Here is a 24,593-nt window from a genome sequence, read left to right on the forward strand (position 1 = left end):
TTTACTGATAGTCACTGCTCCACTTTTTCAATTGTGGGAGTTTTTTTGTTTGTTTTATTTTTATTTAATATTTTTGGATGTACTTTTACATACAGGTGTATGGAAGCCATTTTTTCTTCCAGTTAAAGAAAAAAAAAAAAAAAGATGAAAACTTGATGGGAAAAAAAGTAAGTAAATTACAATTAAGGGATTCAAAAGTCAACATTTATTACTTTTGTATTATTTAGTCACAATTCTGACTGTTTGACTCATAATTTCTAGCTTTTGTTCTGTCGTGTTTTTATAAATGTTTTTTGCTGGCCTATGTTAGTATTTAACCTCCACCTCTTATTAACAACCTGTCAGTGTGTCATCAACTAGTGCATTAACAAACACCCTCCAGTGGGTCAAAAGTAACACTTGTGTGCATTAAAACGTTAGCATTTATGAGACGGAAGTGCTGTTCGATAATGGATATAGTTGCACTTGCTGACATCACTGGAGTGACAGGGCAGCCGTGTTGGGGGGGAGGAGGAGAGTGAGGAGGAGGAGGAGGAGGATCTCTCCCCATAAGTTTACTTTGCCCTTTGCGGGAGATGAGATTCTGCCTCCACACAAACCCGCTGCGAACGAGAAGACCAGGGACGGGGGAGGAAACTCGGTGAGCGCGCTGAAAGCTGCTGAATTCAGGATTATCTGCGGGTCATGGACGGTTTCGTGTAGCGCAGGTTTTTGTGCGGATTCCCGGCTTGTGCAGCCGCAGCAGAGCGGACCGCGCAGTGCGACTCCAGGCGGCTCTGAAGGAAACCATATCTGGTCAAAGTATTCGTTGCTGTCACCCAGCGGGACCGTCCGGCTATAAATAGCGCCGGAGGAGGTACGGAAATACATGCAGACATTATACTGCGGGCTGTAAAACAGGCAAATTAGAGAAGATCACTCAGCAGCGGGAAGATAATGTACAGGAGAAAACTTTGTAAATTACTTTGAGAAACTATGGTTCAATTAAGTCATTCAGGATACTGGGCCTCTCCAGGAATACAGGAATAGTTGTTTTTTTTTTTGGTGGGTTTTCTGTATAAATGTCACTGTTGGTGGAGATTGTTTTATTGGCTGCTGTGATGCAAACTGCAGGTCCTCACACCAAAGTCCTGCACAGCTGGAGGTTAAAACTAATACACTGTGAAATGTCTCCAGTCAGTAAATGTATAATATCTGGGCCCGTTCTAATTCTTAGGATTCATCCTGTCCACTGCAACTTTGGTTAAAGTTTATTTTCGATCAAAGTTCAGGTCTTGACAGTGGGAGAAAATAAAAGCAGCTTGCATGACCTGGATTTCATTCAACAAGTGTTTTGGGTTGCAACAGTTGTCTGCTGACATGTTGGATGTCAGTTCCTCTGTCACCTACACACATCGCTGTAGGGGAGATGGAGCCTTGTAAACCTTTGCTACGTGGTAAAGTGACGGTTTTCCCCTTTATTGTGTAGCCTAGTCCTGCAGACTCTTGCATGTGGGCGATACAGCATCGTTGGTCATCTGTCTACAGGAGCTAACTCTCTGTCTTTGTCACTTACTCACTGTCGCTCACTGTTTCACCATCTGGAACATCATCCATCGGTCTGTTCTTCATCTCTTGGACCGGTAATGTTTCATATCATTTTCTAGACTCTGGTTAGTGAAGTGATACACATTTGACACTCTGACCTCTGCAGAATGCACAAAGGACCTGACCTCAGGTCCAAGGCAGCGTGTCAGCTGTGGGCGCCTCATTACACACCTCATGACAGACAATGTCTCGCTGGTCACCAAAAGGGAGACTATGACATAGAAGGCATCACTGATGTGTTCCCTGTCCTCAGCACTGAAGTTGGTAGAAAGAGACAATGTCTGACAATGATACGTTTGATCGTGACTCATTGGACATATTACAGTCGGATACATGGTAACTTCACATTGAATAGAGACTTTCTGGAGTGTACTAATCTATTTTGGTATCTGTGTGCCGTATCAGTATCAAGTGGAAACCCATGTTACTGTCACAGCAAAAACAGTCCTGTAGCTGTTCTGTGCCACACATGGGGTAGAACACAGCAGACCAGTTGCCTGTCAGCTGTTTCTTCTGGGTCATTCGTGCAATTCTAACAACTGCAGTGCTGCAAAATAGCTCAGACAGACATTGTGCACATGTCACAATGAGGCCTGACTTCCTGTATTACTTAGGATAGATGGCATAAAGTATGATGGAGGCTATACACCTTACCTTGTAGAATATTGTGATAATTTTTTTGTTACCATGAGGTAAACGATTATTATTTGAGCCATCATCTGGTTAGAATTCAAAGGTTTACCACATTTAATATATTCTTGCTACAGCAGACCATATTCACACGGCGACCATTTTTCTCTGACAGTACTCTCAGGGTGGGAAGCTCAAACGTTGTACTGCTGAGTTAAAGTGAAACTCTCGCCAAAAAGCAACCAAGGCTTTATTTGTGATTGAATACGAGTCAAACCTTCGTGTAAAAGCATAATTACGACGAAAGAGGCACTTTTAAGATTTACCGTGGTTTTGTTTTTGGGCAAGTTAATTTTCAATGGGGTGCAGGGGCACTTTTACGCTAGCATCAAAATCGCTATTTTCAAAACACTAAGAAGGCTCGACACAACATGAAACTTTGCTCGTACTATCACCAGGGTCTCTACACATGAGAACATTGTTTGTGTACATAGAGAGTAAAAAGAAGGTTTTTGAACAACTCACATTAGTAGCTGTATCTCTGGCGCGCCGCCGTCATGGCAAACAAAAAGTGTCAATCCCCGAGTGCAACCTAACAGGCAGGAGAGTAATGGTGGACCATTCCTCAAGCCTTCTTAGTGTTTCAAAAATAGCGATTTTGATGCTAGCGTGCCAGTGCCCCCGCACTCCATCGAAAATTAGCTTGCCCGAAAATGAAACTACAGTAAATCTTAAAAGTGCCTCTTTCGTCATAATTATGCTTTTACACGAAGGTTTGACTCATATTCAATCACAAATAAAGCCTCGGTTGCTTTCTGGCGAGAGTTTCACTTTAAATTTTGCATGTCCTATAAACGTAAGGAATCGGACACATTTCTATTATTTCACCACCTCCACCACTGATTTACCAGCAACTGGGAAGACAATGGAAATCGAACATCAGGAGGGACATCAGGCCATATTTAAAGACAAAACACCACATTTAAATTATAACCAATTAGCTTCTGTTGAGCGACAGCTAACGTGAGCATTCAACCACGCACTAGCTCACATTACTTTCTGATAGTGTTAAACGAAACACAATCGGAAAGCTGTTCATTAATTCTAAAATATTACAAGGCAGCAACACATCTTGGAAACGTTTATTGAAGCCTATGAAGTGAAACGTCACTGGATGTAAACAGTAATATTGGCTAGGAAGTGGTTGAATGCTAACGTAAGCTAATGGGTTATCAAATTTATTTATCTTGAAAAACAGCCTGAAGGCCCTGCAGATTTTTACTGTTAATCAAACTTTCAGTTGCTGATCAGCAACATTAACATTCATCTGATTCCAGTTATTTAAACAACATGCAACCTAGAAAACATCAGAACAGCATTATACAAACATTCAAGCGCGCGACCCTGAGCGTGACGTAGCACAGTGGTCATCATGTGAAGGCTGGATTTGGAGTTTGTAACATTCATTCATTGAGATCCATGATTAAAATTTTTGTCATACTGTCATTTTTGTCTCAGCCAATACAGATATGATTACCGAAAATTTCACGTCCACGTATTTCATAAAAAAAGTCCATAAACTGTAGTTTTTCACAATTCGTGATGTTTGTATTCGTACGTGGCTCTGTGAGGCACTTCCTTTGTTTAAGTATGTACACGTGTTGAGGAAAGTGGGCCGCCAGGTTCAAGCTCCTATATTAACTGAGTTTGATTTAGGATTAGAGAAGACGGCAGCATATCTCAGACTTGCCAAACGTACTAAACTTGAAGCGAAACATTCACGCTCACCGTACATGCTGTTCATTTCCTGACAGTTTAAGCTGTTTCAAGACAGGAAGTCACCCGCTGGAGCATCCCAAAGTCCACAGCCGTGCTCGCCACGTTCTTTATGTGCTGATTTATTGGCTGTGAGAGTTTTTCAGGCGACTCCGAGAGCACGTGTGAGTTTTACAGAGATTTATGTGTATTTCACGGCTGAAAAACTTCTCCAGGGTTTATGTTTAAAATCAAACGGGAAGATTTACAAAGAAGTTGCCGTTAAAGCACTTTGCTGGACAGGAGTCTCTGAAATTTGTAATTTGGGTGCAAAACAGATCATTTAAATTGCGTCTGTGCCGAGACCAGTTGCCCTGTAGCATCAGTTTGGAGGTTTTAAACACATCTGACTTGATTAATGATCCTGTATCGGTGCTGCTATTCTTGGAGGTTTGAGGAGTGGACGAGTCTCGTTTGGAGGTCAAGGGTCAAGTCAAGTGTTTATGACTTTACAGGGTACATACTGACTCAGGTCATCCAAAGCTGTCTCTCCTTTCTGCCCAATAAATGTCCTCCAATGAAGCAGAAGCTTGTAGAAACGTTATAAATACAGGCACGGGTCTGTTTGATATCATGAGGGCTGGTCGGCCTGTACTTCCAACAGACTTGCAGCGTTCTTTGGAGTTCAGCCCAGTTCTTCGTCTTTGGTTTTGGAAACTTGTCTTGTCATGAAGCTTAGAGAAAGCAGAGCAAAAGAACGGCACGCTTGACCCCACCTTTTAGGAGGTTGTCCAAAACACACTTGCTGACATGCTTACGATCAAAAAGAAACATTTGCACTTAACGATTGCGCTCATAAGAGTTTATAAGCCTTTCTGCTGCCTAATTTGAGGACATGCTCATCCTTTGATGCAGGCTCAGTGAAGTTATAATTAGTGTTGTCATGTGGACGTCCATCAGCAGCAGCTCACCACACATTTCAAACCCCTGACCCATAGTTGTGAGGAACCAGGGCTTAGAGACAGCGTGCATGCCGAGCCTTGCGGTGCCTTGACCCACAAATGTTGGGCTGCAGCTCATCCGTCACCAGTCATCTGGTGCTTCAGCCAAGACCCTCGTTATATGTAGAATTAGAGATGTTAAAACAGTCTGTCCGCACTGTCAGAGAAAGAAAGAGCTGCACGTCTTACAATGATTCATGGCGGACAAGTTTGCATCAGGATATGATTCTGAGAGGAAATGGAGAGTGTGTTTGCACAGAACAGGTTTAATGTCAAAGTGCAAGTTAAATTTGCACAAATTCAATTCGCACATTCAATTTGCCGTCCATCTTAATTAAGTGTTCTAATTTTTTAGAGCAGAGAACGGCCGTAGGTGCAGTTCTTCTTTTTAAAGGTGCAACTTATACTCAAAACAAATGGCTGGGCAGCACATCAGAGGAACCGCTAGCTGCTGCCAACTCTAACTGCCACTAGCTAGTTGGCTAAGATTACCAGAATGGTCCGGGGCTAGCTGATTAGCATGCTAAACATGCTTTGCAGCACAATACATAGATGTCACAATGTCAAAAACCCGTATGATGAGCAGAACGCCTTTTTATCTGGAGATAACGTCACAATCTTCTCTTAATCTTGAAATAACGGCTGCTCTCGACCAATAAATGGCCAGAACACTGACTGAACCACAGCTCACATTATGTAGTCATTTATGGAAACAGCTAGCCTGGCTCTGTCTGAAGGTAACAAAATCCACCAACCTGCCCCGCTGTAGCTTCATATGTACAAATGAGAGAGTGGTAGCCAATCAGTCTTCTCTACTTGAAGCAAAAAAAGTGAATAAATGTACTGAAGTGTCACACTATTCCTTTAAGACCAGCTACCCTGAAGAAACCCACCACCCACCAGAGGTGTGGTTAAAATGACACAAGTTGCCTTATCAGGAAATGTGGAGCCTGTAATGAATCTTCTCCCAGCTAGCCAAACGCGTCCATGTGCAATTTTAAACAGTGGAAAAATGTCTCTTCAGTGCATCTGCAGTGAAAACAGCATCTGCTGGCCTGTGAAGGTTACGCTCTTTCACGATTTCAGACGTGGTGTTTTGATGAGGAGCCGCTAAAAACTGCAAAACAGTTGGCATAAAAAATGAAAAACACAGTTTATAACAGGATTATCTTTCCCGGCCTTTAGCAGTCACCCTGTCAGATACTTTGGAGAGAAAAGAAAACAGGAAAAATTAGAAGTAATAGGGAAATATGATGCTTCTCCATAGTTAACTAAGTGTATTGCTTTTTGAATTATGAGAGTCATTAATCTCCCTTCACTCTGTGTCTCCTCCTCCCTCCAGGTTTCTCTGTTTCCTAGGAGCGCTACGGGCACTTGGCTGCCTTTCCTGTTATTTTACCCCTGAGCTGGGGGTCATTGAGGTGAGTACAGTCAAGTTTTTACGGCAAAGAGCATCATCAAACGACGCTAATGATGCACGTGATTTTTTTTCCCCCCTTTTGAAAAGTCTGCTTCGCTTTGCTCCGGTCCTATGAACACATTGTTATTGCTGCATTCCTTTTATTCACTCTTTCTCCGCTTTTTCCATCCACAGATATCGATTTTTCTCTGAAAACCCCAGGGTCCTGCAGGCTCCTGATCTCCTGCATTTTTAGCTTTTCTTTCTTTTGGAGGAGTTATTGAGGTGAGGGGCCCATTTAAATACCTCTCAGATCCCTCTGTGTGTTAGTACAGTATACATTTACCTTGGCAGCACCGACGCATCTCAGGAATGAAAACCTTGCCGAGAAAATACGAGAGATAATTATTTTTAAAGTAGACGTTTGTTTAATTACTAATTACGTTACCTCAAGCAATTTGGTAGTGTAATGTAATGTAAATGTAGTGAATGTAAGTGTAAAGTCAGTATTAACAATATACTGTGAACGCACACTGTTGTAGGCAGAAATAAGAAAATGTTGGCTAATAATGTATAGTTTGTATCCAATTTTTATGTTTTTCCATGGGATAAAATCAGTCCAATCCACTCAATATTAGTGATATTTCATGCCGAGTAAGGTTAACATTTTTCATCCCTGCACTTTTGGCGTGCGTTTGCATGTCGTGCTGAAGTGACGCTTGTCCATGATTCCAGGTGTGCTGTCCGCCATGTCAGTGATGAGGAAGGAGATGGAGAAGTACAGGGACATAGACGAGGACGAGCTGCTGAAGAAACTGTCGGAGGAAGAGCTGCAGCGATTAGAGGATGAGTTAGAGGAGCTGGATCCGGATGTGAGTTTATAATTTAAATTCCATATGGAGCAGTTTCTGTCACTATGTTGGTGTCAGCGGAGAGTTACGTGGCCGTATAGGCTTAAACAGAGCCTCATTATGTAACGTGCTGCACTGGGCTGTGTATTACTGTAACTACATGTCCATGTGCTCTCATCTAAACTGCTGTTTAAAGCCTGTTTAACTGTTTTAGGGCATTTTAATGCTTTTGAACATACGCACAAGCAACTGTGTGTAATGTAAATAATGGTTCCTGCAGTATTAATCAGTGGCAGCTGATGGACTGTGCTTTGAGTATTGTGTAGACAAAACCAGCCAATCTAAAGTCTACTAACAGGCAGTTAGTGTGACTGCGTGATGTGACCGTAAGGCAGAGTAGAGTTTATATTGTCCGTTTGTTATCAAACTGAGATGTGCGAAACTTATGCACCAACCCACAGTCTACATGTGTATGTTCTATGGTAAATTAGATATTTAATGGTAAGGCAATGGGAGAAATCTTGCATTCAAATTAAATTGTCAGTGTTGACCAATAGTAGAAACTTTAATATTGTTTTCATGGCAGACATTATTTGGTCCTGAAATGGTAACAGATGACTTGGACAAACTAGAATGGCACTCAATAAAGAGCCGAGGCCCAACAGCCTCCTCTGTCCTCACTCATAGATACCAGCCACCTAAATACGCCTGATTTTATTCATCAAGATTCACACACTATTCTCTGAGAAATTAACAGAAATGTTGAATCTCGCAATGTTAAAGAAAGTGAAACAAGATCCTGGAACCGCACCAGAAGTTAATGGGATCTATTCTGGGTTAAGACCCATCCTCCATCCAAGTTTCCTTGAAATCCGTAAAGTAGTTTTTGTGTAATCCTGCAGACAAACAAACAAACGGACACAGGTAAACAAAAAATAACCTTCTTGGGAGAGGTAACGAGTCCCCTCTTTAGCCAGCTGCTAAAGTAATTGATAGAACATGAAAAATGATATATGCAGTGTACATTCAAGGAAAGATGCCAAGAGTTGGTGGTTCCTTTTTTATGGTTTTATGGACTGTCAATCGAAGAAAAAGTGTTTGAAGACGTCACCTTTCCATCTACAGAAAGTTTGTTTTGTAGACAAATTATCAGATATAATCAAATCAATGCAGATAATTCCATAATTGAAATAGCCATCAGTCAAATGCATGAGTGAGGGCGTACAGGGAGCAGTACTGTTTATTAAAGGCTAAAGTGAAACTGAACCAACAGAGATACATTTGACTTAAGACTGATTTGTAATCATGCTACTTCTTCTTCGTTGTTTACAGTTTTTCTGTTTGTATTAGGTGCGGTCTGTGCTAGGCAGAGTCATGGTGCAACAGTAGATCCAGTGCAACAGTTATACTCGTGTTTAGTTTCCGATGCTTTTTATGATGTGTTTATTTCTGCATTTGATGCACCCACTGACAGCTTTGTACCCTCAGTGGTGCATCACGGGTCGAGTTGGTGACAGCAGCTGTAATAGCTTTCTGATGAATGTGTAACTGCTCATGAAGAGACTGGATTCCCCCGCAATGCCAAGGGGATGACAGGAAGGGTATAATGTGCAGGGCTCAGTGTGTGTGTGTGTGTGTGTGTGTGTGTGTGTGTGTGCGTGTGCGTGTGTGTGCGTGCCTGTGTGTGTGTATTTATTAGAGAGAGAGAGAGAGAGAGAGAGAGAGAGACTGATGCCCACCCCCAGTGAGTGACTGGAGGGACTCCATGACGTAAACAGAAGACACAGTGAGAGGCAGTGCGTGCGTACTTGCCTTGTTTGTGCCTGTTTATGAGGGTAACCTGTTACACAACTGTTAAGTGCCCCTTCGCTTTGAAACGCACTGAAAACTTCCAGCAAAGCTTCTGACATCAGTTCCAGTAAGTCATTGAAAAAGCCCCATCCCGCTGGACCAAAAAAAACAACACGTCTGCCAGCTGTAGCCTGCAGTGATTGTAGTGAGATAAATTTAGTGTCAATCATTAGGAGAACATTTTGTGTTTTTAGTACGGGGAGTACAGTTTCACAGTCATCCAATGACCAACTACAACTTGGACTGGTTCATACTGTTTACTCTTTCTCAAACACCGTGGTCTCACTCTGAACCTGAACTGAGATTAGAGCTCTAATTTATAAAATCTGAATAAGTTCATGAAATATTATTTACCTAGAATTTCTGTAACATTTCTCAAAAAAGTGAATATTTACATAATGGAAAGCTTTACAAATGAGTATTTTGATGAGCATTTCAGTGTCTTTCAGCTCATTGTTTTGGTTTTACTGCCAGCAATTGTACTGTTTTGGTTCACCCTCAACTGAATTCTTTCCCAGGTGTAGAAGGCAGCTTTTTTCAACCAAGAGACAAAACATAGTGGAGCTTTTATCAGCTAAAGAGTTGTTTGACACTAAACCAAAGCAAAAATGACAGTGAATATTAGGGATTACATGTAAACACTCCAAAAATGCCACAAATAACTCCAATTAAGTGCAAATTTTTCTCTGTATCAGCAGTAAATATGATATAAATGTGTAAACAAGCAAGCTATTTTCTAAATTTAATAAGGTAAAAATATCAGTTTTATGTTTATGGTTAGGATATATCGGGTTAGTAACATTAAAAAAAACAGAATAAAATGGATTTTGAAAGTATCCAACCAAAATAATCCCTTCGGGCCATCCTCCAAAGCCACTTCACCAAGAAGAGCAGGTCTGCTGTCAGAAACTGGTAAAAGATAAACTTTCCTATCGACTATAATACAAAATGTGCACTGTGAGAAATGATGAGACACACTAACATGACGATATTCCTATAAAAACAAGTTTTAAAACGCAGGCTACTAGCTAGCAGTTAGCCAACGTTAATGTTAAGATTATTTGTACAAGTCAAATGCTTGGATGGGCTTACTAGAGGCCTGCAACAGCCATACATACAGGATTTATTAATTTTAGATGTGATATAAGGATAATTTCAAAATACATAACCGACATTGCCTCTACAACACATTACCTACCCTAGCTTTAACAGTTAGCCTGAGAGATAAGTACAGTTAGAAGGGACACCAGAGAAAGGTAGAGTCTCATGCTGGTAAAAATAACATGCTGGGACTGCCTGTTATCTACAGCCGAAAGAGCGTGTGACATAAAACGCTCAGCAGTGGTGGTGTGATATACTCCTGGCTTTACTATAAATACTACTGTAAGTCACGTGAACGTTTAAAGACCACTAATGGAAAAGCTGAATGAGATGGGAAGAGATTATTCTTTTACTTCTGAAGAGAATATGTCAAACCAAACAATCATGTAAATGTGGCTTGAATTGTTTGGTATACTTCTGAGAATTGCCTCTTTTGTTGCTCCAATAGAGACTGAAGCAAGAGGACTAAGGGTGAGAGCTAAAGAGAGTGAGGGAGACAAAGAGTTATGAGGAGAGAGAGGCCTCTGAGTGCTGAGAGGGCTGATAAGATATGAAGCTATAAGTAGCACTACTTGTAGGAGCCTGCTTTTTAATGTTCCTTCAGGTTGAAAATAACATGGTGAGCAGCAAAGCTCCGGTAAATGTGTTGGTACATTGAACAGTGCAGAAATACACTACCACCATCTCTATTTACAGTGTAACTCACTTTGCTACTGAAAGTGAAAGTTGGTGCAAAATTTAATTCAAATAAAACAATATCTGTTTAGTTTTTTATAATTAGCTGCACATTTATGTGAAGCATCTTTTTTTATTATCCCACTTTTTCTTTCACGATTACTATTGAACCTTTCATGTCTTGGTTAGCCTAATTTATTTGGTGTGTCCTTATCTTATTTATTGTTATTTGAGTAGATACCTGGCACATCACTATATAACTGGTGCTCAAAACATCCGTTTTGTCATACTATCCTGCTGCAGCTCTGTATCCCCCCTCTGTTTGAGAGCCCCTGTCTGTTCAAGGTCCCCTTCCTGAATACCCAGTCTTTTGTGATTGGTCATCTTGTACATGCCTGTGCCAGAACCACTCACTGTTGTCATGTTTTTAGCTTCCAGCTAGCTTCACTCTTACCGTCCACTGGCATGGTCATTAGGCTTTTAACCTTTGAGACCTTTTACATGCACAAGAACCTATAATAAATCGAAGGAGAGGGAAAAAAAAAGGTAAAAATGTAACAGGTCTCCTTTAAATGTTATTTCATGCATTCTTAACTGTTAATTAGTGTTCATGTTAAAAGATTAGTCTGAGTTACAACACACCATGTAAAATCAAAGATTTATAATAATAATAATAATACATTTAATTTGTATGGCGCCTTTCAGAGTAACAAGGACACTTAACAAAATGGAACAAACAAAACAAAGAATAAATGGATAAACACAAATACATAAGATAAAAGATAAAAATAGAAAAGTTGATTGATTTGGCTGGATCTAGAGCTAATAGGCCTTATTAAAAAGATGGGTTTTTAAGTCTCTTTTGAAACTCTCCAGAGAAGTCTGTTTGCGGATTTCAGCTGGGAGAGTGTTCCAGAGAGTGGGGGCTGTCACACAGAAGGCTCTGTCACCAAAGGTTTGTAGTTTGGTGTGAGGGATGGAGAGCTGGTGTGTGCCTGATGATTATGTCCCCCCTTGACTGGAGTGCTGCTCCAAAAGAGTGTCCACTCATTGGTACCACTGTCACCTGGTAGATATAAAATATAGTTATTTATCAGTGCATCGCTGCAGCAAAGAGGGACTCCTGAAATAATTTCCCTTTGCTGTTCTATACTGGTGCTGTAAGGTATTACAGAACTTTACTGTAATAGTGCGACAAAAGGGATACCAATATACCAAAAAATGTCAACTTTTTTCTCCCAGAATACACAATGCCAGCCCTTTAAACTATGTATTTTCGCTTATTTGTCTAGAATGCATTGTTGCCGGCTGGGATGCGGCAGAAGGACCAGACAAAGAAAGCTCCAACAGGAACGTTTCAGAGAGACAACCTGCTGGCTCACCTGGAGAAACAGGCCAAAGAGAGTCCTGACAAAGAAGACCTGGTGCCCTTCACAGGAGAGAAGAGGGGTAAGAGCTGGTTTTCTCATTGTTAAGATGAGAAGGTGTGGGTCAAAAACTGTGGAGTGAACAGACATTTGATGCTACCACTTTTACATTTCCCTAAATATTCTAGATAAGTGAGTTATAAGCATGTGAGCTGCGGATTCTGGAAAATGTTAAGAGATTGAAAAATACTTTTATACTTTTGAATTAGTCATGGGCTAAACTTGGCCACAAACGATAACAAGTGTCATGGGAAACCCTAAAGTCAGAGGTATGTCATGGGAATCTCAGCCATCAATGAGTAGGATGATTTCTATTTTTTTTTCTAAAGGGTGGTCGGTTCCACTACACCAGAACTCTCCAGGCCTTGTGAGGCCGGTCCCAGTCTAGTGTGCACACAGAGGTGTGTGATAGAGGGTGCGAAATACCAGGCATCTCTATGAAACTCTAGAAGGTCTCTCTGCTGTCACTCTCGTCATCTTCTTCTTTGCTCGTGTCATTACCCCTGCCGTTTATTGGACGATATATTGTCCTGAAATATTGATGATAAAGGATATTTTTATGTGGACAGTGCGAGGATACAGGGGACTAAACTCAGAGCTTTGGGCAAATTCTCCCTTCCGTGCTGCTGGCAGCCTGTGTTTATGTAGGGGTCAAAAAAATGCTGACTGAAACTTGAGGAGCTGACCACACACACACACACACACACACACACACACACACACACACACACACACCCACACACACACACACAGTAGACGTATCGGTGAAGGCACAAATCTCTGGGTCGTTCAGACATGGTGACGACAGCCTGTCTGAGGTTATACTCACCTCAGATGGTTCAGCTGTTATGTAAGAGAGCTAGTTTGGACAGTGATCTCGGTGTGACACTTCACTTTACTTTGTCATTTACATTTGAAATATTTTATACCGTATGTTCTCTGTTTTAATAGGAGTTATCTGTCATGGTTTGACATATTGTGTGTGTGACTACTGAGCTGTGTCAGATGCAGCAGTCGGGTCGTAATGAAGTGATTAGTGATGATTTCTTGCAGCCTCAGTTTCAGGGTGACTGTCACACTGTCCCGACTTACTGGGACACTTTAATAGAGCAAAGTCATCGTTAATGTTATTAGTCACACCTGTGCTTTTCCTTCTATAGCAAGTCAAGATGTCGGCTGGGTCGGGTCGCAACAGCATGAGATGTCACGGTTTCATATTATCAGGAGGGCTTCCTCTGGTTGAACAAACGCTCAATTATTATTTCAGCAGTTGTTATCCTGAAAGAGAATACGGTTGATTTAATTTAGAAAATGTCATCCGCTGAGGGTTTGACGCTCATGATAGTAGTACTTGTAGTGTGTGTCTTTGTGTTAAATCTCCTCCTTCATGTTGCAGGGAAAGCCTTTGTGCCTAAAAAGAGGGTGGACCCCATGATAGAGAGTGTGACACTGGAGCCGGAGCTGGAAGAGGCCCTGGCCAGTGCTTCTGATGCTGAACTATGTGATATCGCAGGTAACGTACTCACACCGTCCTCACAGAAGATAGTGATTTCAGGTCTAATCTCTTTTTCACCAAAATCATGCAAAGCTTTTCAAGTAGTACATGAGTTTTTTAACCGGATTTTGTGGTCCTGCATCAAAAGCACTTTTACCAAAGTTTTACAGTTGGTGAAAGCCATTTATGATACACTTTAAAGAGTAGAAAGTGAATATGGAATTAGGGGGATTATGATCTGATTTGTATGTGTTTTAATGTAAAAACAAACACGTCAACACACTCCCATCAAAGCGTCTGAATGAATGCTCCTCGTATGGATTTGATAATGACCGCGATGACTGTGCAGGTGTCTGATGTATTCTTTATCTTCACCTTCTCTCACTAATCAGCGTAAACACCACCATGGGCCTCTGCTTCCCCTTATTCATTCATTTTTCCTTAATCCAGATCTTCTTCATTTCCTCTAGCGCTCCCTCCACCTTCCCTCCACCCTCCCCCTTCAACCCTCCATCAGCCCCTCCATCTCCTCCACCTCTTCCATCCCTGCTGGATATCTCTGTTCGCTAGCTGAACACCATCCAGGGTATCTGTTGACTGCACGAAGCGTTTGCATGGAGCAAGTCCGGTCCTGTGTTGTGTTCATGTTGTCGGCTTGCGTTAAGAGACTTCTCTAATGTACATGCATTACACAGGACTTTTCATGGATTCTCATTTAGTTTTAACCGCTATAAGAGTCTCTGTTACCTTTGCTAGCATTGCAAAGGTCTGTAATCAAACGTCTTGAGCAGAGGCTGAAAATTAGAAATAGTTTTGTAGCACAAGACGTCCCTGCAGTTGTCGAAGGTACCATGTTAAATATACTAAGAGCAGCATGTGTTCTCCAACTGTTTATGTCTCTGCAAACTGTTCTCATGCCCTCAATGTGTCTCTGACAAACAGATGAGGTGATAATTCTTGCTAAATTGTTCCTTGTAAACTGGGCCCTCACTGCAGCTGCTCGGACTCAGAGCGTATTTCACACAGCAAGAAAAAGGAAAGATGAAATACACGAAGAGAAAATGATTTAATACCAGTGAAACTTTCTGTCCACGCAGCATGAAACTTTTACCTGACGAGAAATAAATGCATTGATTCAGTCTGGAAATAAGTAGCCTCTGATGAGTTTATAAGGGTTGAAAGAAGTGGACATTGCTATATTTTTGGTCCAATTAATTTGTAAATCGACTTTGCAGATGCTGCCATGCAAGGAGCTGACCTGCTTATCAGAGGTTGCGCTCAGAAACAGTGGGGGGCGCCAAATCGCACAAAAAGTCTAGAGGAGGTCGCATGCGATCTGATAGATTACCCCCAGTGATGTCACCCAGAGGCAAAGTTGCATTGTGGGTAATGTAAGCTCCAGGTTTTGAAAAGAAAGGCGATTGTGTGGAATGAAAAAGGCGACATCTCTTGTTAAGTATCGATTTTTGGTCATTTGTTTTTAAACTGTCTGTAATGAGACCAACAGTGTTACATGAGTAGATCAGTTAACTGCATCGTAGAACCTGGACATTACCCACAATGCAACCTTTAATGTCTACATTTGGTGAAGCTATCCCTTAATACTACTGGATAATGATTATATTGTTACTGGTAATAAATATTTATTTTTTTAGAGTAAGAGTATACGTGGCTTTATTCTGTCTGTTGCAGCTCGTTTTCACAGTACATTACTCATAATTAAAATTTCCTGTCTAATGGAGGCGTAACACTCCGGACTCATATTCATGAGCAGTTTAGGAACATACCATGAGTTCACCGACAGATACAGAATTGTTTTTAAAAACAAGATCATTTTAATCTTTGCAACAACAGAACATTTGCAGTGCGAGTCTCTGCTGCAGGGACACAAGACGGATCCTCAAGTTGAAATTCCTCACATACGTGGCATCTAGTTATGATGCAGCAGGTGGAGTATCACACTGATCTGTAGTCAGCCAGGACATGTTACCACTTTGCAGCGTACAGGTGCTTGATGATAAGGTCAGGTTTGACTTGCTTGGTATGCTGCAAGTGCTCATGTCTGTCTGTCGGCATTGGCATGGTGGTCCACTGTGTGGCTGTTAACGAGACATTCATGAAATCTGGTGACTCTTTTTCAGCATCTCTCTCTCTCTGTTTGGTCCATCCTAATTCAGTCTTCTTGCTCTCTTCCAGCCATCCTGGGTATGCACACCCTGATGAGTAACCAGCAGTACTATGAAGCCCTGGCCAGCAGCACCATAGTCAACAAGCAAGGCCTCAACAGTACGTACAGTACACATACGCCTGCACGCATGTACCAAATCTCTCATCAAATCCACCTATCAAATATTTCATTCCTGACCTGTCGTCACTTGGTTCAATCACAGTTACATTCAGTGCAGCAGTTTGAAAAAAAACAACAACTAAACAAGTAAAAGTGTCTGAAAATAAAGCAGAGCAGTCAACAAGTTTGAAGAAAAAAATGACCTCATTCAAGAAAAATGTTGAAGCGAGTGGACTTGGACTGGAATCCAGTGAAATGATCTCATGTTGGCAGAATGTTGGTTTATTTGACCAAAGATGATAGGCACGGCCTTGTACAAATAAAGCTGCACTGATCAAAACTAAGTCAATAAGCAGATAAAACTGTACATCGTCCGATCTCCACTCCAGGAATAACACAGACGATTTGTCTGTTTATCTTGCATTACACTGTATAAACTGTACTCTGATATTACTTTTATCACACATGCACACACACACACACACACATAAATGAGCCATTGTTTACACTGCACGGTGGCTCAACCTATAGATTCTCTTCCAGCTCTAAACAGAGACGGAGGCCGAACATTTGACTTCCAAATATGACCGTGTCTCATAAAGGGAGGCAGCTACAAACTCCAGTCCTGATACACGGGACAGTGCATTAAAAACATGAACAATGAGCCTTATTTTGTTATTGTTTGAGCGTTGTTTGCCAGATTTTCACCTTTTTCCTTATCTGATACCGCACAGAAAATAAAAATACAGACTATAATGTTGGTCCAAGATGATTGTATGGCTAAATTTCAGATAAACAACATAATTCACTGATGCAAGAAAATAAAACACACATTTATGGCTGAACAATTAGTATTTTTACATGTTCACTGCCAACTTTCCAAAGTATACTTTTAATTTAATATTAATTTCAGTGCAACACTATCCATATCAAGAGACTTTTTTGCCTGGGTTATGCAATCCATCACACTCAAAATCACATCTGCTGCTGTGGAAGCATAGTTCTAATATACTTAAGTGGTAAAATAGCTTCTTGTGCAGATTAATTGACCAGTCTTTGCTGCATGCTATGATAAACCCCTGCGTTCAACTTGATGGATTACCTCCTGTTAAAAAACTACTTCAAGGAAACTTTGTCACAACTTTGTTTGGCAAGGGCTGCAGGAAGATGAGTCTAAAGCAATCAGCTTTCCTGATGTTGTCCACTGAAGTACAATATGAAGTCTCAACAAAGACGTGTGTGGAAACGGCTGCAAACATGTTGAAATGAGTGTTGTGAGACACAGTAAGGCTAATGTGTGTTGTTCAAATGTGTTACAGGTGTGATCCAGTGCACTCAGTATAAACCAGTCCCTGATGAAGAGCCCAACTCCACTGACGTAGAAGAGACCCTGTTGAGAATAAAGAGGAACGACCCTGACCTGATGGAGGTCAACCTCAACAACATCAGGGTAAGAGTGTTTGTTTGGTCCATTCACTCCGATAACATTTGGCAGAAGAAGAGCTGATTAAATGATTAAATCATTTTATCCTCATAAAGACCGACAGACAGATATAAACACCTGGCAAAATACTAATTGACGCTGTCATGGCTGGTATCATACAGAACTCCAAACCAGGCGTTTGTGGCAGTGCAGGAGCAGTGTTTTCTGTGGGAGAGAGTAATTCCATTTGGCCTGGACTTTGGACTTTTTCACATCCCTGACCTTTTACATGCACAGAAATGTCACATAACACAATAAAGGAAAGCTAAAACCCAAAAAAGCATATTATGACCTCTTTAAACACCATGCCATCAGTTTGGGTTTAATTTAAAGGACAAAGAGATGCAAAGCAAATGAATCCTCTTAACTTTAATCTTTTATAAAAAGATTAAAAGAAAAGCTTTTAACTATTATTTTTATTTTATTTGAATATATTTCATGATGTGCACTATAAAGTGTTGTGTATTTTTTGTGTTTTTTGTTTGTGCCTTTCTTTGACTATCTTGTTATGAGCTGACTTGCACAAGAATTCCAGTGTACCTGTGCAAATGGCGATAAAGACCCAATCTAGCCTCTAATCTCATGGTCATCCCATTAGTGATGAATTCATCATGTAGATGGGAACTTAATTGACTCATAACCTTTTTGATGTTTTGGATCATGAATGATGAATGAAACACATCACATTACTGATGTTGTGTTTGTCCGTTCCCAGAACATCCCCATCAAGACTCTGAAGGCGTACGCCGAGGCTCTGATGAAGAACACTGTGGTGGAGAGGTTCAGTATCGTAGGAACCAGAAGCAACGACCCCGTAGCCTTTGTGAGTCACAGCTCTAACATTTAACACAAAATGCTGCACAGAATCCATTTTAGCTGATTTAGTGCTCCATTCCTCTGAAACCCAGGTCAGGCAAGTTAAAATACTATTTATTTTGATTTGAAGGTTTTAATACGTTTAATTGATCTGTTGGTTGAACTGTTCATAATAAGATTTCAAATTCAAGTGACGGTGTGTGCGTCTGTGTGTTTCCTCAGGCCTTGGCAGAGATGTTGAATGTTAACACGACGCTGAAGAGCCTGAACGTCGAGTCCAACTTCATCACAGGGACTGGAATCCTGGCCCTTATAGCGTCCCTGCAGCGAAACACCACACTACAGGAGCTGAAGATAGACAATCAGGTACCAGCTGCACAGAGTGCATGCAGACCCGCACACACGAACCATGCATGACAGTGTGAGTGTGTCAGGTTGTGTACACAGGCCATCTTTGCCACTTCAGTCTAATGCACCCCTGATTGTATTGTGATGTGTCATGCTGCATAGCTGAACACGTGTGACTCACTGTTTGCTCTTGAGTTCATCTTGTTGAATGATTCTTTTTTCTTTGCCGCACCTTCCATCTTCGTCCTGGCTTTCTTCCTATGTTGTAGCACTCCAGCTCTCTACCATAATTACCCTTACTTTTACCAGCTTTTAATTCATCTCTGTATCTCCTCTTGCGTCCCCCTCTCTCCCCACTCTCTCCCTGAACTCCAGAGCCAGCCGTTAGGAAACAAGGTGGAGATGGAGATAGCCAGCATGCTGGAGAAGAACACCACGCTGTTGAAGTTTGGATATCATTTCACTCAGCAGGGCCCGCGCCTCCGAGGCTCCAACGCCATGATGAACAACAACGACCTGGGTGGGTTACACACACTCACAGACACGCACAGACTCATAAAACAAATGCAGCAATGAGTCGTGGGAACAAACACACACTGTTTACCTGCTCCAAAAGAACTGCTTGGGGAACATGACATATCTTCATGTACTGGACTTAAACTGATGACAGTTGTAGTACATCATGTATTTGATCTGCCCTGGAGTCAGTTGTATTGTGTCTGGCAGTGTCGGTTGTTATGTGCGTCAGTGCTGACACTTTATCTTCACTATATCTCCTCAGATCCTACTTTAATCAGACCCTTAACAGAGGAGTCAGAGTGATATCATCGGCCGGTAACTCAGTAGTACGGCCAGAAAGCCACAGCCAATCAAAACAGCTGCTTCCTAAGTCATGACATCAGCACTAAGAAAAGACTCTGTGTGCATGAGAGGGGGCAAAAATGAAACTAGTGCAAGATTGAGTTCTTGTTATTCACATTAGATTTGGTTTAGAAACAGGATTACAAGTACATACTGTTTATGGACGGTGTTGTTTGTAATGGTTTTACAGGCTGCTTGTATTTTGTCACAAACCACCTGATGTTAAATGTTTGTATCATGATGCTTTCCTCCCCCACCGTGAAGCCCGGGTCGTCAGGTCCGAGTCAGATGGCTCCTTCACCCTCACTCTGTCTGTCCCCGAGCTGGAGAGGGCCTTCGGGAAAAAGTTCAAGTCTAAGACTAAGTACAAAAAAACAAACCGGAACAATTCAAACAGCGCTCAGCCTTGCCTTTCTTCTGCCAACATCACCTGGTTCTTTTCCAGACCACCGGAAAGCGCTGCCACCGCCTGTCGAACTCCTCTGACAGTTTCTGTTGCTTCATCACTTTCCTTCTTCATCTTGTAGTCGTCCCTCTGCACTCCGACCGCAGACAATGTCTCCAAAACATAGCTGCTGTTGCTCTTCAGTCCGCACTATTGTCATAATATTCATTTTTTTTGTTGCCACAATTTCTCTACCCCCCTTTTCCTCAAGAAAGTTTAGGAACCTCTGCCCAACAATACAACAAATGGGACAGTATTGAAGTCTTGAACATCGACCGAATAGGGATTTGTGGAATATCTAATAAATCAGAGAACACTCAACTTTTGCTCAAAATTAAAATAGTAATTAATTTTGATATACAGAATAATAAACAGCAGATAAGATTCATATTCCAATTATACTTTTTGCATCACTTTCCCAATAATAACTTCAGTACAGCTTCTTCTTGGCCTTTTTACCTTTGTTTGATCATTTTCTTCTCATGATCTGCTGTTTCTACTATTCTTGCATCGTCTGGAGGCATTCAGCTTCCTCTGCTCCGCCTCTGTCCTGTCTTCTACTCTTTTAAACAAAACTCTTTTACAAAGATGGATTGCTAAGATTGCTGATGGATCGGGCATCTGCCCTGGGACACGAACACTCTCCGTGTTCACTGTGATTGTGATCATTTGATAAATGTACCGTTTACCACTACATGTCCATACAGTATAAAGTGAGACGACAGGCGCCTCAAAGGGCTCCAGAGGGTGCTGCATGAAATCTGATAAATTGTCTTGATTGACCGTACTTTCAGGAGTTTTAGTTTGGGCTAAAACAGAAGTTTAAAAATTCAAAAATCTGGCTTTGTAGAGTTAGATGGACGTGACCTTACCAGACCTCTGAGTTCTGCCTGCGCCTCATCGCCTCATTAGCTGATCCAGAGACGTTGGGCGAGTGGGAACACACTGCTACACGCATAACCCTCCCAAGTCTTCGGACGAACTACCCACATTTGAATTGCATCGAGGGCAGTGTAGCCACAAGTTTTTGATAGGGAAGAAGAATGTGTGAACTAAAAACGAAGTTGTTCTGCTGTATTGATACATTTTTGTATCTTTCCACCATGTGTCGTACAAATTTAAAGGAATACAGTTCTAAAATAAGTTAAACCCACAAGATCAAATCTAGTTTAACTTATTGTCTCAGTGTATATTGTCATGATCTGGTGCACAAACAATACACAGACAGCAGGGGCAAAGAGGGGCTCTGTAGGGGGCCCTCACCTCATTCTTGTCCCAGGGCCCCATATTGGGTTAGTCCAGTCCTGCTCATATCAGTGTCTTGCCTTTGTCTTGTGTTTTTTTTTCCCTTCAAGATCTGCTGTCAGACAAAGTGCTGTAACTGTAATGTTTCTGTCTTACTTTCCTTTCGCTGCCTGTCTTTGCTTTTCTCATGTAAAGCAAATAAGGCCGGCCTTATTTGCTCTGCTTTAGCTATAAAATCATTGTTGACAGTGATGATGAACCACCTTCTTGCATTCAGTAGATCTAATTCTTCTATTTCTCCTTGTTTACCGTCCTTCGTCCTCTCTTTTCTCCCTCTCCCGTGTCTCCCCTCCACCTCCTCTCCATCTACAGTAAGAAAGAGAAGGCTTGAGGGAGGACCCATCTTCCCCAAGTGTCGGACGAATGTGTAGAAACCAGGGATACTCTCAACCCTCTGTTCCCCCTCTTCGACCCCCTTACCATTTTACCAAACAAAGTGTTGTCACCCTCTTCTGCCTCATGCCATCGGTGGCCTACCAAGAGGACCACGGCCTCCATGTCAGGTTCAATTGTTTTGGGGTTCGTAGTGAATTTCAGAACTCTTTCTACTTTTCAGACTTAGATTTTAGTAGATATCGAAGGATCAGATGGGATTCATCAACAGTGATCTTCTGAGCTTTCAGTGCATGTAAAAGGTGACATCGTTGGTGCTCTGAAGTTTGAATTTTGACCCCAAGGTCCAGGCTTGAACTTTCATCTTGAATCCTTTAGTATCTCCTCAAGTGTCTGGATTCCTTAATAAAGGGGGCTGGTTTTTAATGAGGGCCCATTGAAAGTTTTACAAATCCCTGTTTCTATCGATGAGTTGAATTCTAATTATTATTATTATAATGCTGTAAATGAGTTGTGCTGTCATTACTGTTGTTACTCAAAGTTACCGATGTTGGCATACAAGGTATTTTCTACCAATTATACACAAAAGATAATGTCCTTTTTTAATTTGATAGGCCTAAAAGAAACCTCAGAGAAATACTGTAATATTGGATTTCACATGAAAGTCAAAATCTGATGTTACGGCCTTTTTTGTATTCGGTCCAAACTGTATTTCAGTGACTGACTGTCCTCAGATACTAAGCTATACAGACTCGTCAGTAACAGACAGATAGATCTTTAAACCTGGCTACTGTGAGATTTGTCGCTATATACAGAATATATTTATTTGTGACAGACCTGATCGAGAGTCAGAAGCCGTTCAAATACTTGGCCGAACTGGGATTGATGCTGCTGGATTGTGAAAATTGCTTGTGTGAAAATGTCTCTGCAAACGACAATTTATGCTTTGTTACATTATCCAGCATTTACATTACCAGTCCCTGTGGCGTGGCCCCAGAAATTCTATTTACTTAAAGTAGAAGTAGATAACTTTTCAAACCCCCCACAGCAAGCTGACTGGCTACTGTCCAAAACAGAAAACAACCATAGGAATCCCAATTTGACCTAGAAACTGGGATATCAGTGCAATGAAAAGGGTTAGACATCAGGTTGTGTTAAAGGTGTTGTTGATAACATTCAGCCACTAAATGTGGCATTTCATCACCCCCTCCTCCACTGTATTCACATCATGAACCCACTGTTGTTCAAATCATCTGCACCCTCAAGTGGTTTCCAGTTTGTGCACTAGCTTATGTCACTAGCTAGAAAATATATATGTTGCAGATGCTAGCTAACGTTAGGGCATTACAGTATGTTGGTAGCATACTGTAGAGCTCAGCCATTCTTAAGTATTTCTTTACCAAACTGGCAACTACTAAGACTGCTGATCACTGGTGAAAACACAGAAACCACATCATTGGCTGACAAACCTTGTCAGAAGCCGGAACCAACCATCAGAATTCTCTCACAGACATAAAAAAAATATACGTTGATGGTGTAATTTTCCCACCATCTAACTGTGCAATCAGTATTTACTTTAGAATGATAAGCTGAAGCTAAAAAGTTGTCTTTTGCCACTTGAAATTAGATATTCGACAAATCTGCCTTAAAATATCCAACGAAAACCACCTCCTTATCTAGAACGTATCTGAAAGTAACTTTGAGCATTTGAGGGTTCCCCAGCTCTCCACCAGGTCTGGTTTGTTGACTGTTTGTGTTTGTTTATTTTTATTTACTGGAGCTAAGACGTGTGGTTTAATATGAAATGGGTGGTACTGTTGACTTAACTGTGTATTACAGGTTTCACGTTAACGCCTCAATCCAGGTCTGGAGTATTTCAGTAATGCATGGTAGACACAGATTATAACACAGGAAACCTCTCATGTCTTTACAGCTGTTAGATTACATTTACTGTTTGATTAAAACAGATGCTGGCAGACTCTTCACAGTTTCAAAATGCTTGTTATCTGTGACGGCTCTCAAATCAACCAAAAATGCTGAATCAGAATGTTTTCATCAAGGGGCAGAACATGTATGAACCTGTTTATGTCCTTGTCAGCAATGATAAACTCTGCTGTACATTTTGCAGCACTTGATGGGATTTTTTTCACGATCAACGGCACAATGAGAAAAAGAGGGGTTAGCTGCTATCTAACGAGGAACTAGAGCTAATATGTTGCTGTCTGAAAATAAAACGGCTCCGGTTAAAACAGCAGGAAATGGTCTGCACTCTTTGTGACGACTGAAAATAAAATTGGTATTTCCTACGAGAAAGTCTTTAAACTAGCAGTTGCAGACTCGAACCATCTGTGTTTCCCGATACTGACACTCAGTGATACAATCGACAGCATGTTTAAGGGTTAGTTAACCCGTTTAATGTTATTTAATATCACTGCTTTGTTACTTTCTCGTCAGCGCTGTGGGAGTTATGGATGTAAACATTTGTAAAAAAAACAAAAAAGTCGCCGAGTGCGAAAGGTCAAAGAGGACGAGGACTCCTGCCGCTCACAGTCTGTGTGTGTGTCCTGTTCTTCTCTTCTGTCTCGTGTTTTCTGATATTTTAGTGCTTGACTGTGTTTCTTTAGGTAGATCACCTTTTGTGGTTGAATTTTTGTTTATGAAATAAATAAAGCTTGAAAATAACATTTCCATCGCGTCTTTGTTCTTGAACTGATTGCAGTTGGATTGGTTGGATATTAAACCGGTGCAGTGATCTTACATGTGAAGACAACAGTGACTCTCTGTGGCAGAATGGATGAAATACACCAAGTCAGTTCATCGCTCCCTGTGTGTTCGTTTCAGGGCAACAACAGTGCTCAGCTCTGCTAACTTCTGAATGTATTTTCCTTTAAATGACCTTTTAAAACAAAAAAAGGTATAGTGCACCTTTCTAGCTACAAACAG

General features: G+C 41.3%; 1 protein-coding gene across 3 annotated transcripts; it reads left to right on the forward strand.

The window, feature by feature from the left end:
* The first annotated feature begins 559 nt into the window (after positions 1–559).
* Positions 560–24,336, forward strand: tmod1 (tropomodulin 1). Of its 3 annotated transcripts, none has more exons than XM_030434198.1 (13): positions 560–856; positions 6,316–6,394; positions 6,568–6,657; positions 7,108–7,244; positions 12,143–12,299; positions 13,674–13,790; positions 15,969–16,058; positions 17,379–17,509; positions 18,258–18,365; positions 18,581–18,724; positions 19,082–19,226; positions 19,832–19,931; positions 21,630–24,336. In XM_030434198.1, the coding sequence occupies exons 4-13, from the start codon at positions 7,122–7,124 to the stop codon at positions 21,646–21,648; spliced, it is 1,134 nt and encodes a 377-aa protein (XP_030290058.1). In that variant the 5' UTR covers positions 560–856; positions 6,316–6,394; positions 6,568–6,657; positions 7,108–7,121; the 3' UTR covers positions 21,649–24,336. The 3 variants fall into 3 exon arrangements, with proteins under 3 accessions (XP_030290058.1, XP_030290076.1, XP_030290067.1); XM_030434207.1 differs by having other exon boundaries at positions 573–640; XM_030434216.1 differs by lacking the exon at positions 19,832–19,931 and having other exon boundaries at positions 561–856.
* Positions 24,337–24,593: the final 257 nt, after the last annotated feature.

The sequence above is a fragment of the Sparus aurata genome, chromosome 1, assembly GCF_900880675.1.
Source record: "Sparus aurata chromosome 1, fSpaAur1.1, whole genome shotgun sequence".
Classification (NCBI taxonomy): domain Eukaryota; kingdom Metazoa; phylum Chordata; class Actinopteri; order Spariformes; family Sparidae; genus Sparus; species Sparus aurata.

Bases quoted from the DNA above. Each gene is read 5' to 3' on its own strand.
- tmod1 (XM_030434198.1), top strand. From the start codon at position 7,122: ATGTCAGTGATGAGGAAGGAGATGGAGAAGTACAGGGACATAGACGAG. The intron at 18,366-18,580 runs GTGAGTCACAGC...GTGTTTCCTCAG, and splicing joins GCAACGACCCCGTAGCCTTT to GCCTTGGCAGAGATGTTGAA. The intron at 18,725-19,081 runs GTACCAGCTGCA...CCTGAACTCCAG, and splicing joins AGCTGAAGATAGACAATCAG to AGCCAGCCGTTAGGAAACAA.